The 17,874-nt window shown below is 37.8% G+C and overlaps 3 protein-coding genes across 8 annotated transcripts; 2 read left to right on the top strand and 1 right to left on the bottom strand.

The window, feature by feature from the left end:
• The first annotated feature begins 1,950 nt into the window (after nucleotides 1-1,950).
• LOC125477941 (histidine-containing phosphotransfer protein 1-like) lies at nucleotides 1,951-4,194 on the top strand. Of its 2 annotated transcripts, none has more exons than XM_048585462.1 (6): nucleotides 1,951-2,103; nucleotides 2,551-2,681; nucleotides 2,806-2,874; nucleotides 3,088-3,159; nucleotides 3,573-3,645; nucleotides 3,902-4,194. In XM_048585462.1, the coding sequence occupies exons 1-6, from the start codon at nucleotides 2,041-2,043 to the stop codon at nucleotides 3,950-3,952; spliced, it is 459 nt and encodes a 152-aa protein (XP_048441419.1). In that variant the 5' UTR covers nucleotides 1,951-2,040; the 3' UTR covers nucleotides 3,953-4,194. The 2 variants fall into 2 exon arrangements, with proteins under 2 accessions (XP_048441419.1, XP_048441420.1); XM_048585463.1 differs by having other exon boundaries at nucleotides 3,801-3,943.
• Nucleotides 4,195-8,489: 4,295 nt separating this feature from the next.
• On the top strand, nucleotides 8,490-10,470 carry LOC125477950 (LRR receptor-like serine/threonine-protein kinase ER1). Its single transcript, XM_048585487.1, has one exon. The coding sequence runs from the start codon at nucleotides 8,894-8,896 to the stop codon at nucleotides 10,109-10,111; it is 1,218 nt and encodes a 405-aa protein (XP_048441444.1). The 5' UTR covers nucleotides 8,490-8,893; the 3' UTR covers nucleotides 10,112-10,470.
• A 2,766-nt stretch (nucleotides 10,471-13,236) lies between these two features.
• LOC103967419 (LEC14B homolog) lies at nucleotides 13,237-17,437 on the bottom strand. Of its 5 annotated transcripts, none has more exons than XM_048585885.1 (11): nucleotides 16,997-17,437; nucleotides 16,637-16,681; nucleotides 16,069-16,498; nucleotides 15,691-15,834; nucleotides 15,364-15,441; nucleotides 14,832-15,008; nucleotides 14,543-14,620; nucleotides 14,215-14,390; nucleotides 13,825-13,983; nucleotides 13,560-13,617; nucleotides 13,237-13,482 (listed from the first exon to the last, which is right to left on the bottom strand). In XM_048585885.1, the coding sequence occupies exons 3-11, from the start codon at nucleotides 16,465-16,467 to the stop codon at nucleotides 13,318-13,320; spliced, it is 1,434 nt and encodes a 477-aa protein (XP_048441842.1). In that variant the 5' UTR covers nucleotides 16,468-16,498; nucleotides 16,637-16,681; nucleotides 16,997-17,437; the 3' UTR covers nucleotides 13,237-13,317. The 5 variants fall into 5 exon arrangements, with proteins under 5 accessions (XP_048441842.1, XP_048441840.1, XP_048441843.1 ...); XM_048585883.1 differs by having other exon boundaries at nucleotides 13,560-13,620; nucleotides 16,997-17,429; XM_048585886.1 differs by having other exon boundaries at nucleotides 13,560-13,620; nucleotides 15,691-15,810; nucleotides 16,997-17,426.
• Between the last annotated feature and the right edge of the window lie 437 nt (nucleotides 17,438-17,874).

Below are 17,874 nucleotides of genomic sequence, written 5' to 3'. Positions count from 1 at the left end.
GTTTGAATTGACGGAACCGGATCCCCTCTTGAGCATGGGGATAAGAGCCTGCTGAGCAGCCCATCTGGGCTTTTGAAATTGATTCAACGGCTGTAGTTATTAAAATTTTTAGAGAAGTCCTCTATTTGTAGCCGTTGGATTAAATTTCAAGGATCCAAATGGGCTGCTCAACTGACTCTAATGCCCATGCTCAGAATCAGAAGGGGATCCGGTTCTTGAATTGACATCCTCCAACGGGAGGAGAAGCGCAACTAGATTATGACCTGGTGGATTTTTGCCACAGTAATATGGGCCTGCATGCAATAAGCAAATACCAAAACTTGTAATTTTCACAAAATTGAAAGTTATGAGCGACAATCGTTTATTGAACTTAAAATTTCTCAACAAAATAGAAAGTAACATCAAGGTCTTGACAAAACGAAAATTAAATGTCGTTAAATTGAATACGTTCGCGAAATTTAAATCCATGGCATGCATACACATTACACTACAATTTCTTTAAAAGTAAAACCCATAAACTAATTTTAGATTTGATTGCTTATTGGATGGAGGGTTTTCCTAAAGTAACGGAGTTTAAAATTTTTTTTTTAGTACATTGATATTTTTACACTAGAAAGAGGGAGAGTTCTGCTAAGCCACATAATAAGTAATTTAATTTAGTATTGAATTCGCCATCCATGAGATTCAAACTTAAGATCTTTCACTTCCAAATAAAGAGAAATATCATTAGATTGTAGTACTAAGGCCTGGTTTGGTACTGAGGTGATTCCAAAAAAAGCTGGTATAAAAAAAAGCTGGATTCTGTTTTTGTGTTTGGTAAACATTCAGCTTCATTTTTTTTTCACAGTTTTGGGTGAAAAAAAAGCCAAAAACAAGAAGCTGCAAAACCCAGCTTTGAAAAATTGGCTTTTTTTTTTATATTTGTTTTACATAAAAGTTTACCAAACACTATGAAAGTGCTTTTTTTTTTCAAAAGCACTTTTACAAAAAAGTTTACCAAATACTCTGCTGCTTTATTTCACAACTGCTTATTCTCACAGCACAGCAGAAGTAGTTTTTTTTTAAAATACAGCAATACCAAACTAGCTCTAAGTGGCGTAATAAAGCTCCAAATAGTCCCAAACAATTCGTATGCCAAGTTTTCGAAAAACTATGGGCAACATTTTATCAGTGCTTACGTGGGTTTGGATATGGATCCTCCATATAGAATCGTATTGATTGGTTATTTGATTTAGGCCTCAACTTTAAGTAGTTTGTGTTTTGGTCGCAGAATACCAAATTAGTCATGAGGAGGACACCTCATACGACTTGTGTGGTGGTGGCGGCGGCGGCTGCTGCCGTGTGTCCCTCCTATAATTGAAGTTGTCAAAGCCATTTTGTCACGGACTCTTTTAACTATGCAACGTAATTTAGATTATTTTATTATACACTATTGCTTTTATTATAAAAGTAAAAAATTTATTCAGGCAAATTTTTCAAAAGGATTAATGAATCCAAATTAGATATTCGCATTCTTTTTGAAATGTGCATGTTTTATTTGAAAATAGCGTATCACGTGAGCATTAAAGAAATAAATTGATGTTGAATTCGTGTTATTCACAATATTCAAACTTAACACATCTCTCTGATTACTGTAAAGCAATATTAATTGAAAAAAAAAAAAAATCAACAAACAATTGATTAAGGATAAACTATTTTTTTATTTGGTAATTGACTAAGATAGCAAATATTTATAGTATTTGGGAGATTAAATAAAGTAGAGGCTATTCCGTTGACGTTGACAATAACCTTCCCTCCCTGGCAACGTCTGTCAATCTGTCAGTCACTCAGTATTTTGTCGCTAAAGACGTTTTCCTTTGAAACGTTCACTTTCAAGAAAAAGAAAGAGCCTTTCCATTTCAATTTCCACACATTTATAACCCGTTTTTTCTCCAACACAAATTATATAAGATCTGCTCCATTCCGCATTACTGCTCCCGAGTCGAGCGCGGAGTCAAAAACTCGCCGCTGTGCTTCTAGGAAGTGAGCGAGAAGGCTACCATGGACGCCGTGGCTCAGTGGAGGAATCAGTGGTTTGACTACACTCAGTATCTGCGCCGAGAGGTTTCTGATTTTTTTTCCCTTTCTTCTTTGATGTTTTAGTTAATCTCTACTGGGTTTTCTCTGCTGACCTCTGTTTGTTTCTATGGAAAGTTTTTTGGGGTTTCTCTGCTGACATCTGTTTGTTTCCATGGAAAATTTTCTGGGGTTTCTCCGCTGGTATCTGTTTGTTTCCGTAGAATGTTTTCTGGGTTCTCTGCCGGCTAACTGTTTGTTTTCAGTGGAAATTTTTTATGGGTATTGTTAATTTCACCAAAAGCAACTTAATTTTTGGTGTATATGATTAGTTCGCGTGTAAAGTTAGGAACTTTCAGATTAAAAGGGTGAAATGTTTATAGAAATTACTGGATAGTCAGACGTAATTTCCCTAAAATACTTCCATTTGTGGTTCAAAACTGCTGTGCCGTTGAAGTAAACTTTGATTGTGGGGTTTCTGGTTGTGGTGAAAAGGGATTCTTGGACGATCAGTTTGCACAACTAAAGAAGCTGCAGGATGAAAACAGCCCGGATTTTGTAGTTGAAGTTGTTTCTCTTTTCTTTCAAGATTCCGAGAAGCTTTTCAACAATATGGCCAGGGCTCTGTGAGTTCTTCTTTTGTCTTAACCTTGAGTGATATTCTTTGATTTGCTTCACTTTCGGACAAATTTTGTTTGGTGGTAGCTGTGCGAAAACAATGTTAATTTGGGTTTCGTTTATTTTTCGTAGAGAACAGAACGTTGTAAATTTCAAACAGGTAGATGCCTATGTCCATCAATTCAAGGGTAGCAGTGCCTGGTAATTCCAAGCTCTTTTTCCTTATTATTTGAAAGTCTCTTCTCTTTCAACTCGAATTCCTCGCTTGCCTCAAACGATAGTGCTTTGAAAATCTGAGAACTGGTCTGCTTGTTAATTGAAACTTAGAGCACCAATGTCAGCTATTGCAAAAAAATTGTACTTTTGTTGTTTTTTGAAGTTTTTTAATTGGACATTGATTCCGTTGGTTTGCAGGATAGGTGCATTCAGACTTAAAAATGTATGCATCAACTTCAGAAATTTTTGTGAGGCTCAGAACCTTGAAGGGTAAGTGTTTTTGCTTCATGGTGATTTTCTCAATGTGTTTTCTCTGAATAAAATCTTCAGAATTTAGCCACTTATTACTTCAAAAAGTGGTGTCTCAGTTTAGGGCCTTGACACAAATTTGCACCCTAAATCGCGAGATGGATTTATTCTAGCTTGAGTCTCTAGCTGTTTTGAGCACAATTTTGCATAGCCCACTTGTTTCTTGAGAAGAGATACCATCAATTGGAAATTTGTCAATGCGTATGCTCCTCCTTTCATTAACGCTACAATCACTTTTCGGACTAGAATTTGAAATTTTGGTATCTTGTGTTGGACTTGTATTTCATTTGTGTTTGAACTCAACCCTTGCGATGAAGAAAGGGTTTGTAGCATGGCATTTGCATGTAAATGCAACTCAATAATGTTTTGTGTAGGTGTTTGAGATGTTTGCAACAACTGCAGCAAGAGAGCACTGCACTGAAGAACAAGCTTGAAAATTTATTTAGGGTAAGTACGTGAAAATGTTACTTAAGGTAGCTTGCATTTTCCGCGATGCTTTTTTATTATCTAAAGGAATTCCTCGGTGTATTCCATGCTTGTGAGCTCGGGCGATAACTTATGTTCTACTCTTTGACATGTTCATCCCTTACTATCCTCGAAAGTATCCTTGAACTGCTGCCACGGACAATCTCAGTTTGGATTTGACATTAGCTTCGCTGCCTATATCTCATCCATTCATTGACTTTGTCCCTTTGGTTTATAGTTGGAGCAACAGATCGTGGCTGCTGGCGGGTCAATTCCGATGATGGAATAAATGCTACGACTGCTATATAATTTGTCAAGAAATATGGATATCAGAGTTTCCGAAGTCCTTTAGCGAGTTCGATTTTACTCTGATGTAGTGAAATTTTCCTATATTCCACCTGCATCTTCGTGTAACGATGTAGTAGCTTAATAACTTTCTTGGAGGTGTGTAATGTAAGGCTCTATTTCCCTAAACCCTTCATCCAACTGATTATTTATCTTGTTAATTTGTCAGCGAGGAAGCTTTTATCATTGAACTTGAGTTAGGGTTGGCAAAGCCCATATGATCCAATTTGCTTAAATTGCTCCCCCACAGCCCCCTATTTTTTGGGCCTGTTGGATCATAAGATTAAGAACCACAATAAGTGCTTTTTTGGAAAGTTGTTTTGATCATTGTTAGTATTTGTCTCTCCTTGCTCTAGAAACCGCACATACATCGCAGTCGACAACTTCTCACACGAAAAAAAATGTTGACATTTGGGGGAAAGTCCTCTTGTGCTTACCACTCATTAGCGACTAGATATATCTTCGATTGTATGATAGATTAACTTGCCTCACACAAAAAAATAACTTGTCATCACGGATAATCCTCGTGTTTTGAGGACTCACCAATGACTAGATGTATGCTCGGTTATATGGCAAATTAACTTGCATAAATACGATAAAATATGTTCTAAGCGAGGCATAAACTGTCTTCTGCTTACAACACTCACAAATTACAAGATACATCTCCGGTTGTAGGACAGATTCTCTTCTCACGCACACCTCGCCTCCTATTCCTCTATCTCTGGTGGTAGGATATATTCTCTTCTCACTCACTCCTCGCCCCAGTAGTCGAAGGAGGAAGCTCATTTTGTGTGGAAGGTGGAGTAGCTGGATGAAAAGGACATGTGACGGAAGTTAAATAAATGTGGAGGCAAAAAGATTGCAAGCTTTAACAGTCTGGACTATATCAAGTGTGGCAAGTGTGCCATGTCCAAAAACCAAGAGAGGGAATGTGGGGGTGTTTTAGTTGTTGGGGTGGTTGTGCCATGATCATCTGTGGGGCGTCATTGCTTATGCCAGATGGGGTTGCAGGCTTTGCTTTCTTGCTTCCTGCTCAATATTACCTGCCAAATTCATTCTTCCAGATAACAATGCCATATGCATTGAGAGTACGGCTCTTTCCCCTCCAAATTCTCTTTTCCTTTCCTTTCCTCCAATTTAAACAGTCAGAATTAAGTCACGTTAATATTTTGTGTTAATTTCTTTATAAAGAGAGAAAGACAAAGTGGAAAATGAGGGAAGAGGGGAAGGAATTTGGAGGAAGAGAATCATACTTCCTGCATTGATACTGTGTGTGTGTGTATATATATATACAGTATTTGCCTAATATATATATATATATATATATATATATATATATATATATATATATATATATACAGTACTTGCTTATATTTTGGTGAATATTGATTGTTTCCGACTCACTACAAATCATAGTCTGACACATTTATAATTATTATTTTCACAATCAAAACAAATCTATCCATTAGGAAACTTCATCAATGCGTGAAGAACCTCTATAATACTAGGCAAATTTATGTGCATGTGTTAAAAATGTGATTTTGTGTGCAAAGAATTGACAACTTTTTTACACAAAGGGTCGAGCTTTTTAATATTTTGGTATAATTTGTTTTGATATATATACCATGTCTTGTAATAATTTAAGGAAAAGGATCCTTGCCAGATTCTTGTCCTAGGGATTCTAGGAATCCCGTAATCGTTCATCGTACATCATGCGGTCAGTTTTTGTTAGATACTATTTATACTTAATTTTTTGAATTTTAAATTTTGAAATGATTTCTGACCGCACGATGTAAGATGAACGGTCACGATCATTGGATCCCTAGGAAAAGGATCCCGCGAGAATCCTTTCCCATAATTTAAAGCATTGTTCTAAAAATCCCCATCTAGCACCGCCTAGGCCCCACCCCGATTAATGCTTAGACGTTTGAAAATTAAGAAAGGGCTCCTAGACCTGCTGAGGCGCTTGCCTAGACCACCTAAGCACCCGCCCCGACCTGCCTAGACACCTGCCTAAATTGCAACTCACTTAGATAGAAAATAGATAACTTTCCCTTTGTATTTTATTGTTTCCAATAAATTGTAAGAGACTTATTGAATACTTAAATAAACATACATTACATGTTTGCTCCCCATGTTTTCATTATGTTCCAATACTTCATAATATATATGTTATTTTATTTTATAGTTTATGATGAAATTATATATATTTTAAGTATAAACAGACACTTATTTACACAAAATAAAATAAATTTACTTAAATCCGCCTAGTCCGCAGAGGCGCCCGCCTAGCTGCCTAGGCGCTAGACCCTAGCCCACCATCTAAGTAGCGCCTATTGTCTTTTAAAACTTGATTTAAAGCAATTACCTAGTTTTTTTTTTTTTTTTTTTTTTTACTTATTTGACACCCTTTTGGTGGCGTTGCATTGTAGAGTGGCTTTTCTTGGTAAACTTTTTGACTCCAGCCAGGCAGCTTCTGAAACCAAGAAAGGACCAAGGGACGGAGGAGTGAAGAACAAGTTAGTAACTTTTGTTTTACCAGTTCCTTTGACTCTCCAATTCAGTGAAACTGGTTTGTTTTGTTATGGACTAAGTGTACGGATTAATATTCACTTCGGATTTCAATGTTCAGAGCTTGTTGACTGAATGAGAGATCCGAATCGCTCAATTTCAATCTTACGGCCTCCATCAGCCCATCTATTGACTCACTTCACAAAATCCAAAAACTTGAAAGGTCCGGATCATTTTCTCTCTCTCTCTTTCTTTCTTTTGTACGGTTCCTATCTCTAGATCCGAAGACTTCAAACACAGAAATCCGAAATAGATCTCATTCCCTGAGAATACCATCTTTCTTTGGCTCCAAGACTCCCAACATCCAACGAAAAGGAGAGGAAGTTTGAAGAATGTCATTGGGATTTTTAATTTATTGTCATAATTTCTTTGTGCAGTGGAATTGAGAGGTGAATGCAATTATGCAACTTCATAAAAGATTTTGGTAGGATATTAATTAATTAAAAATAGTGGGTGTAGTGTAGAAATAAACTCGTAACAAATTAGCTAAGAATTGAAGGTTTTGAAGAACATTTGGCAGCCTACATAAATAGAAAAGTTAACAGAAAAAAATTATGGAAAGTAAAAGTTACCCATACCATCTCTTACCATCATACTTGCACATACTTAGAGACCACAATAAACTCTTGTTATTGTGGGATTTTGAGCTTTTGTGAGCTTTTATGTAGCTCCAAAATCCCAAATCAAATCTGAGTTTGTATTAGTGATAGTTTTTCCTTCCCAAAACATTTCTCCAAGTGAAAAAAAAGAAGAAGACCTCAATCATATTTTAGGATCAAATTTTTAGTAGTTTAATTGTGAAGTTCATGATCAGGTTGTTTCTAGTGACATGTTTACTTATTTGAGAATAGGCGTGCAATATGAAAAAGTTAAGGTTTCACCATAATACTAATTGACAGTATGAGGAGTAGACCAACTATTTATAAGCATATGCAAGGTTGGAAGATCCTTTCTTCCATCAATGTAAAATTCATTCTCAACACGCGACCTTACATGTGGCGAATTTTCAAGCATGGCACGTGGAAAGTACAAATCAGGTGACGTGAAGTATGAGTGGCCGTTGGGCTTCACGCATGAGACAACAAGCTCTAATAATAAGAACAAATTTGAAATTATACCATAAAACCAATTGGCAATATGAGGAACAGCTCAACTACTTGCAAGATCCATTCTCCCATCAATATGAGATTCATCATCAACAAAATGACAATTCATCATTTTTCCAGTATTGGATTATTGATTGCAATGTAAAATCATGAATCAAAATAACTTAAAAATAAAAACAATTTCGAATTCTATCCAATTCTAAGTTAGTAAATAACTAAATACTACGAGTACGAGAGAAACTACCCCCAAATTAAATTACAATATTCTCCCTTGTGAGTAGGAAACCGAGTCCTCATAAAAACGACAAGTAGTAGCCTTTTCTTGTGGAAATCCTTGCCGGATTCTTTCTTGAGGTCTTAGGGATCCTGTGATCGTGACTGTTCATTATACATTATGCAGACAATTTTAGTTAGGTACTATTTATATTTAATTTAAAATTTTAAAATAATTTCTAATTGCACGATATACGATGAAGAATCACGAGCATAAGATTCTCAAAATCCTCAAAAAAAAGATCTGACGATAATCCTCTTCCTTTTCTTGCAAGAAGAAAACCAAACCCAGCTGGCAAATACGGAAATACCCACCTCCCTAAGTTCCACGTCAGATCAAAAGTCTCACGTCAAACCGCAAGCTCACATGATCCCCGCCCTCTTAGTTCGCCAACCTGGATCCCGAACCTGAGGCCCCACCCGCCACGTAGGCTCGGACAACCGTTTAACCCCGAACCCAACTCCCAGTAAAGAAACAAAAACAGTAACATTTTAATAATAATAAAAATAAAATAAAATAAAAGTAAAAATTAAAAATCGAAGAGCTCAGCCTCCTCAGTGGCTCTGTTTACCGTATAGCAGCTGAGTGAGTGATTGCGTCTTCTCTGAGAAGCCAAATATATTCAGAAAAATTTAGAAATTAAAAAGCAGAAATCTTTCGAGAAAATCTGAGCTCGAGTAGAATTAGAATACAAGATTCGATCGATTGCCTTCTTCTCCAAGCCACCATCTTTTTTTTTTTTCTGGATGCTTAATATTTCCCACCATTAAAGTTATCACCGCTCTGTGATTTCCCATTTCCCACGAGAAATCTGTAGCTTCTCTTACGGAAAAGTGCTTTATTTCCCCCATTAAAAGCACTTTCTTTGTCCCCGCTATAAAACCCATATCGCCAGGTCCATTTCTGTCACTCACAGTCTCAGAGCTCGCTTCCAATGGCGGAAAAGCAGAGGAGTAATGGGTTTGTGTGCACAGTGTTCTTCCTCTGTTTGATTCAATGGAACCCCATTCCGATTCCAATCGCCGTCGCCATTCTCAACCCGGTTGATTTCTTGGCTCTGCAGTCGATTCGGAAGTCGCTGGAAGACATGCCGGGATCAAAGTATTTCGCCTCCTGGGACTTCACCTCCGACCCCTGCAACTTCGCCGGCGTTTACTGCGACTCCGACAAGGTTATTTCCCTCAATCTCGGCGACCCAAGAGCCGGTGCGCCGGGTCTGACGGGTCGGCTCGACCCAGCAATCGGCAAGCTCTCCGCCCTCGCTGAGCTATCAATCGTTCCGGGTCGGATCTTCGGCACCCTGCCCCAGTCGATATCCCAGCTCAAGAGCCTCCGGTTCCTCGCAGTCAGCCGCAACTTCATCTCCGGTCAGATTCCGCCGAGTCTCGGCCAGCTCCGCAACCTCAGAACACTCGACCTAAGCTACAACCAATTCGCCGGAGCAATCCCCAGCTCCGTCGCAGCCCTTCCGGAGCTCTCCAACCTCATCCTCTGCCACAACCGCCTTTCCGGTTCGGTCCCTCCCTTCACCTCCCAAACCCTGTCCCGACTCGACTTAAAGCACAACGACCTGTCCGGTTCGCTCACTCCCAACTCCCTCCCTCCCTCTCTCCAATACCTCTCTCTCTCCTGGAACCGGCTCTCCGGTCCGGTCGACCGCCTCCTGAACCGGCTCGACCAGCTCAACTACCTCGACCTCAGCATGAACCAGTTCACGGGCACAATCCCGGGTCGGATCTTCACCTTCCCAATCACAAACCTCCAATTGCAGCGAAACTTGTTTTCGGGTCGGATCACACCGGAGGGTCAAGTTTCAATCGCCAACGTCGATCTCAGCTACAACCGACTATCCGGTGAAATCTCGCCGTTGTTTTCGACCGTACAGAGTCTCTACTTGAATAACAACCGGTTCACGGGTCAGGTTCCGGGTAGCTTCGTGGACCGGCTATTGGCGGCGAATATACAGGTATTGTATTTACAGCACAATTTTCTGACGGGGATCCAGATCAATCCGACGGCTGAAATTCCGGTTAGCAGCTCGGTGTGTCTGCAGTATAATTGCATGGTCCCGCCCGTACAGACGCCGTGCCCGCTGAAGGCCGGGAAGCAGAAGGCTAGGCCGACGGCGCAGTGTAACGACTGGAGGGGGTAAAGTAGGAAATTCCGATGGGGTTTAATTTTGTTTATTTTTCTTTAAAAAGGAGAATTATATTTTGATTAATATTTTGTTGTGTTTTGTGGGGTGGGGGATATTTTAGATTCATTTATTTATTTTGGGGGGGTGAAATTATGAATAAGAAAAGATTGTGGATAGTCAGAAATAGTGTAAAAATGTTGGGGAAATTCATGCTCGACTATTTTATTATTAAATATGAAGAAATTTTTGGCAAGGACATGGAATGTTTGTTGGTGTGACTAATATGTACATCTTTCCTTTTATAATTAATAATTGTCGTATCTAAACTGAAGTTTTTCGGTAATGAAGTAGAGACCGTGTGTTGTTAGAGCAAATCTTCATCTGCTATTGATTCATTTATGTTCTGCATTATTATTATCTTTTGAATTGATGATTATGAGTGAGTTTGGTTTCATTCGGTTTGATTTTCGTCAAAATCAAAAATCGAATCAAAATTACTATCGATTTAGTTCGATATGATTTTGGAATTTGTAATTCAGTTTGGTTTGATTTTAGGTTGGATTTTGGTTTTTTTCATTTTTTTTTTCTTTAACTTTTTGACCTAGAAATTGGAGAGAAAATGAAGGAAAAAATTTTAGGGAATAAGGCTTTCAACATATTTGGGTTTAAAGTTAGGTTTACTTAATCTTGGATTGAAATTTGACCAACAGCCAACTTGGAATCAAGTTTGAAAAATGAATATCCAACATAAATAAATAAAAAATATTAATTTATATTCATTCGGTCTTGTTTTTGAACCACCAAAACCAAAATCGGACCAATAATTTTCAGTCTTGTTTTTAGTTTTAATTTGTTTTTAATCGGTTCTTCTTCCTTTTTTTTTTTTTTTTGTTCCGGTCCAGTTTTTTCAATTTTCCAAGCCCACCCCTATTGACGATCTGCTAAATGAAAATTTTGATGAGAACCAAAAATGGAGTTGAGAGATAGAAGGGGTGTGAAATTGGGTGTATTATACAAACCTCATGTCCCAACCTTGACCACAAAGCCCTACCTATCTTAATGAGGAGGTGTGACGGTCATATTAAGAAATTGTCGAGTTATATTTTGTTTTGACAAACATGGAGATGTGACAAAAACTTTTTGAGTTATGATTGTTTTGATGAGCAGCCTTCTCTTCAGTTGCTTTATTTCTGATGGAAGAAGATAGAGAAGCACAGAAGCACTTTGTGGGAGGTGCTTCTGCTTTTCAGCTTTTGCAATGCACGGGCTTCTGAACAAAAAGCACTATTCATGATTGGAGGCAGCTACATAGCTATTTGAGAGAAATGTGAAGCAACGGTATCCATCATGCACTTGCTTCAATAGCCTCACATTATTTCACACTTTTGGAATCAGCTTTATTTCACTCCATCATATAACAATATTATACTTTGCGCAACGAAAAAGTTGCTTCTCTGTGATTGGAAGTTCAGGGCTTCCAGTCATAGAAACAGTCTCTTTGCAAGGGAAGAATAAGGTTGTGTTAGATCGCTGATACAACTAAATGTTCAACTAAGGTCATGTTTTTGTCAACCTAAAGAATCCATAGGTGGTGTCTTGTTCCTCTTGAAAGCTACATAATCTTATGTAAGCCATGGGAGAGGACATGTGAAGGTAGCTAGGATTAGGTGGGAGTTGGATAAACCAAAAGTACAGAGAGAGAGAGAGAGCACATGAAAGGAGAAGAAAGCTAGCAGTCAACACAAGCTACAACAATGTATGACACTTTAACTAAAAGAAAAAGAAAACCCATTTGACTCATTTGTTGTCTCTTCTTCTTGGTTTCTAGAGTTTTGGTTTGCTGCCAAAAGCTTTCAACCCATTTTCCTTCAATATGTTACCACCTCTTTTCCCACACTGTAGTTCAAACTCAACCTAATTTTTCTGTTCTCTGTACGTGAGAAGTTCAATGGGGATATTATAGATCAATCACGCATTGACACATATTTTGAAGTTTCTATATAAAAATGAAGAGAAACTTTGGATGGGGTGTAACATGGTTGAACATGTAGAACAAGTCACTAAGAAGTTATCACATCAACACAAATGAGTTTGGATTAATCATAATGTAGAGGGTTGTTAAAAAAATTCTCCTAAAAATATATAATTGATTTGAAATACCGTTACCGTTAAATTTCACTAACATCAAAATCCTTAAATTTGTGAGAAGAGAAAAACATGCTCTTGGTTTGGGAATTGGATTCTGTGACGCTTGTGCAACAAGAATGTGCCATTAATTATTTTTGCTTTTTATTTTGGGAGGGAATTAGGGGGATAAAGAAATAATAATTCATATTTGCAGAAAGTGGGGCATAAATGTTGAATATTTAGCATTTGCTAATTATTGTACGGAAGGGTTGTGCTGCATAATTACGCTTCTTTCCCAATTAGGAAATATTAAATTGCATTGTTTGCTTTCATTCACCAAAGTAGGGGCCCTCTTTGTTTTATGTCACCTCACAATATTTATGCCCCACTAATTATTATTTATATTACAAACTTAATGCAGATTAGGAGCCCTCTTTGTTTGCCTTTCCTCTTTCTTTTATGTCTGCAAGGATGGTTTATGTGAGTTTGATTCTCATGGATGAGAACCGGACCTTTTACTTTTGACATCGATTTTTGTCTTTCACAATGAAATTACTTAGATTTTATTTTCTGTTTGTTTTTTTTTTTTCTCGTGTAGGAGTGGCTCCAATTGAAGATAAGATGAAAGAAAATTGATTAATGTGGTTTGGAAGTGTGAAACGAAAAACTACATATGCTTCGTTTAGAAAATGCGACTATGTGACAGAGACTCAGAGCACAAGGGGTTGAGAAAGACATAAAAAGACTTTAAAAAAATACATAAAGTATTAGAACCTAATGAAAGACTTGACGCTCTAGGATTCACGCAGCCAACCCCATTTAGTGGAAAAAACTTTGTTGTTGTTCATTTTACCCTCCACGCTGGTTTTGTAAACTTTGACTTTCCCGAGATTACATGTGGTTAAATATCCTAATAGATAAGGTGTTTAAGTTTTCCCCATGCATCTCGAGTTCGAAATTCTAGTAGCACACAGAAGTAATCAAACAAAAAAACCAAGAGGTACAAATAGGAATGGTTTGGACGAACAATATAATTACCACGTACATGGTAATTTATTTATGTACAAGTGAATTTAGTGAATACGAATCCGATATTAATAATACAACGAGGCCGGCGCTTCTCCACTGCCGGGGAACTCCCATTTAGCAACTGTCCCGTCCCAAGAAGAGCTTACGAGCATCGGGTAATAGGGGTGCCAACTACAGTCCCTCACCGGTGCTTTATGATACTTAAGCGTCGCAACTTGGGCTCCGGTAACCTACACAGATTGATCAAGATTACCAGAAGTTCGGACTGAAATCTTCTAGCAGAAAGAATAAAACGTACAGCACATACCAAATCGTATATATACACACAACAGTTATGCGATCCCGTGTATATGTACTTCTGACCGGTGCTGCAAATTTTACGTAGATGAAATATTTCATTAGTATCAAATAATCGACAGTAGTGCGAAATGAGTAAGAAACTTATACCGAGATAAAATTTTAATCAAAGCAGTTGAACATTACGTTTGAGCATAAAATACTTAACTAGGATGTGAATGCAGATGCTAGAGCTCTAGAGATGTATGAACAAAAAGATTATTACTAACGCTTACCTATATGCCGGAGAAAAGTAGCAGCGAATAAGCGTACGCAAGACTGAATGTCCTCTATACGTAGCTACTGATTGATCAGACGGATGTTTCATATCTTTTGCCTGGGGTGGGTAGTCCATCCATCTGTAATCCCACTCAGAACTCCTGAGCCCTGGAGTGCTGGAACAAATTGAAAGATTGTTATTCTCTTACTGTAGTAAATTAACTGGAAGTACAAGCAAAGCCCTTCCAAACTATCCTGATCTTGAATGACGAAGTGAAAAGAGATGATATTATGATGTTTATATAACGGGATTAACATCGTAGTGTTCACTGACCATGATTAAATAGTATATAAATAAACTTCATATGATTCCAAGAGCACCATGGATAGCTAGGATGCTAACATACCGAGCGGGACTAGAAGACATTTTCCTGATGTCCCAAAGTTTAATGGTCTGATCTTTACCATTCGAAATGAAATAACGACCATCTCCCTTGCTGTCAATGAATGCAATACCTTCTAGGTGTCCAGTCAAGACTCCTGCTGGCTTCCTTGTAGTGTTAAAGCAACGTCTATCCCATACCTACACAAAGCTATACCTTATATGAGTTTCTGCATGCATCTCATGTAAGTCAAATAATGACTCTGAAAATTTACCTAACGTATCATCACTCTCAGACGTAGTTATGAACAATGGAAACTCAAAATTAGAAGTCACGGGGACGGCAAATTTACCTTACAGAGAGTATCATCACTCCCAGAATAAATAAGATGGCCACTTTCATCAGAAAAGCATACGGTGTTCACATCAGACTGCAAAAGAAAGCACCATCAAATTTCCAGCCTGAAAGATTCCACTCTCATTCAAAGAGCAGTCACCACACTACACTTCAGTATTCTTCAATACGACAAGAAAATAAAATTTAAAAAAAAAAAACGACAATATTAAAGAGTACTGACAATCAATAAACGAAATAAAAGAAAAACAAGATAGAATCATAGAAGCGTCCAGAAATTCTTATACCGAGTGCGCCGGAATCCGAAGGGAGAGCTTATTGGCTTCAAGATCATAAACATATATGGAATCATCGCTACTTCCAGCAACAAGTTCATGTCCATCTGTTGAGAATTTTATGGAGAAAATACCAAATGAGTACCCTCCGTCATCACCAGAGGAAAAATCCAAACCCTCGTGGATCTCCTGCACAAAAAATTATTCTCTGACTGTCAGCAAACTTACTGCAGAAGCAAAACCAAAATTCCCAGTTTCCTTCATTCTCTAGTCTCGGACATGATAATTCTGCTGGAAAAAAGAACACCATTATCCTATTTATTTCATTATATTTTCCTCTTCTCCAATCCGAAATAAGATGACAAAATGTAAGACAATCATCCAATCAAATGGTTATGTGACCGAGTGATTTCTGTAGTATTTATTTATCATTCAAAGTCACTAGCATCTTCCCTGAGTGTTTGTAACAAGTAGAAGACAAGAAAATTGTTGAAAATGCATCCTCTAGAAATTTCAAAAAACATAAGAAAGCGCATTTGCATACCGTTATATTTGCACGAGACTCCACTTCAGAAGATCCCACATCAACCATATGAACAATAGGGGACATTCTCGCATAAACCTGAAATAGCAGAATCCAAATTTAATAAAGATAAAACTATTGAGAGACATTGATATGTAGACCTCTGGGTGTTTTGAGAGATTATAAATAGTTTCCGATTTCCAAATATTTAGTGCTTGATATGTATATATAGTAGTTTAACATCCTTCTTTGCATCATTATCTCATGAATCTTGACTTCTTGTTTCATAATCGAAGGCCAAGGGCCCAATTTTTCATGAAATTAAGATAACAATATACAGGGCCTCACAAGATAGCGTTGATCCGGGGAAAGAGACGTATCAGTGACAGTCCATCGCATACTTTGGACATGAATGTTCTTCTGGACTTTCCACTCTCTATCCACATTGTATATTTTGATATGACCATCCTGCAACGAGCATTTGAACAAAAACTAAAAGTCAAGCCCATAGCATCATCGACAATCACTACATTTGAAATTTACATAACTCCAAGTTCAAGTAAGTTTGTACTTCAGAACTGAAGAAACAATGCAACCCTCTTACGTTTTCTTTTCAATTGGTTTAATAAACAATCAGATGAACTCGATAAAGAATAGATGTCAGGATGGTCATCCTGTTCTCAATTTGGCAAATTTAGTTTAGAGTGCAAGCAATAGACATGTTACCTGAAACCCAGCAATGAAAAGGGATCCATCTGCCGAAAACTGAGAGACATAAGCTCGGCTAGACCTTCGGTCGACAAACCAAGGACCATTGACTGGCAAATATCTACTTAGAACATGGCAACGATCTGCAGAAGAGAACCTTCCTCCTCTTCCCGAATAATTGCCCTCTCGACCAGCCAGCATCCTGACCGTGGAAACGGGCAAGTCCCGCCTTCTAGGTCCAATTTGGGTAAGCCGCACATTGGGAGCTGACCTCAACTTTGTGAGCTGGGCGACTTCATGCTCTAGATTATGCAATGGTTTGTTGGGTGTTTGACCGTTACCGACTCCATGGACGGCAGCATTTCCAGGATCAAAATGATCAGATTCTAGTGTCAATCTACTGAGTGAATACCCCATCTCATCAAATCATCAACTGCGGCCGCTTCGGCTATAACAACATTATCATACATCTCAAATCTCAATTCATAAAAATAAAATAAAATAAAAGAATTTAACATAAAAAAAAAAAACAGCAAAGGTGTCAATCCTACAAATTTAAGCCATAAAAAATATTACAAGCACTTACAATGTAGTTGAAACTTCAAAACTGCTTCCCAATCATGTCAAAATCCTATTTAAGCCATCAAAAAACAGCAAAAGTAACATAAGAACAACCCAATTGCTAGATTTTCCATTCCATCAACAACATATGTCCTAATTATTTTCTATCATGCACCTCAAGCTACTAACTTTTTTGGGAAATTCTACAAATACAAGAACAAGCTCCCAACCCAACAACCTTAAATCCAAGAACACTTTCATCCTCGGACTACAAATTAAACTAAATGGTTTTCGAGAATTAAGAAGTAAGAACCCAATTGCTAGTTCGATCGATCTCTATGCAAAAACTTAAGAAAATCAAAGGAAGGAGAGAGTTCTTGCTTACCTCTTTGGAAAGATTGACGAACTGGGCACAAAGATGGGGACTTTTTGTTGGATTTTTGGTTAAGCAAGCACAGAGTTCATTGACTTTGGTGGTGGATTAATGGATACTCAGGATTCAGAGTATCAGTATATCACATAACCTATGAATTCATGGAGTTTGTGAAATAATTGGATTAATGGATGGAGACTTTTCTGGAGTTGGGATTGGTCGATAAGAGTGACTGCAGAATTCACTGCCTCCTCCCCACGCAGAGTCGATGCTGACGGATTGACGAGGTGGCAGCTCGGGGCCTTCGTTCTTTTTCTTTTTTTTGTTTGTGTTTTCTTTTTCTCCTTTTTAACTCCACCGGTTTCACCTATATGGAAATTTATCTTAAACTGCCAATCCTAAGTCCAGATAAAAGAAGAGAAGTGTATTAGGTAGGTAGTCAACACCTGGTACTTTGTTCATTGTATCGAATCCCTGTGACATGAATTTATGCTAAAATTGGATTGTCACCCGGAAGTGACTCATTGTGTGGTTTGAGCATCGTATAAAGTAAGCAAAGCGTGGATTGGAGACCAGAAAGTACCAAAGAGTAAACCCTTTAGTTATCTTAGATCTATCTTGTAAAAGAACAAAGAATTAGGAAGAGAACATAACAATAGAATACAAGCTGAATGGATAAAGAATAATGCATTGGATGTGTTGTGTATGCAACTTTAGCTCGAGAAAAAAAATTATAGAACCGCAATAAGGCTAGCAATATTTTTATGGCACGGAATGTTGAGCTATAAAAAGAAAGACATACAAAAATTAAGTGTAACGGAGATAAGAATGCTTCATTGAATGTGTGGGCACAATAGAAATGATATGATTAAAAATGAGGATGTCTAAGG

Source organism: the organism of the source record quoted next, unplaced genomic scaffold (genome assembly GCF_019419815.1).
Source record: "Pyrus x bretschneideri cultivar Hongxiangsu unplaced genomic scaffold, Pyrus_bretschneideri_v1 Contig23, whole genome shotgun sequence".
In the NCBI taxonomy this organism is placed as follows: Eukaryota; Viridiplantae; Streptophyta; class Magnoliopsida; order Rosales; family Rosaceae; genus Pyrus; species Pyrus x bretschneideri.
This window is presented reverse-complemented; position numbering and strand designations above follow the sequence as displayed.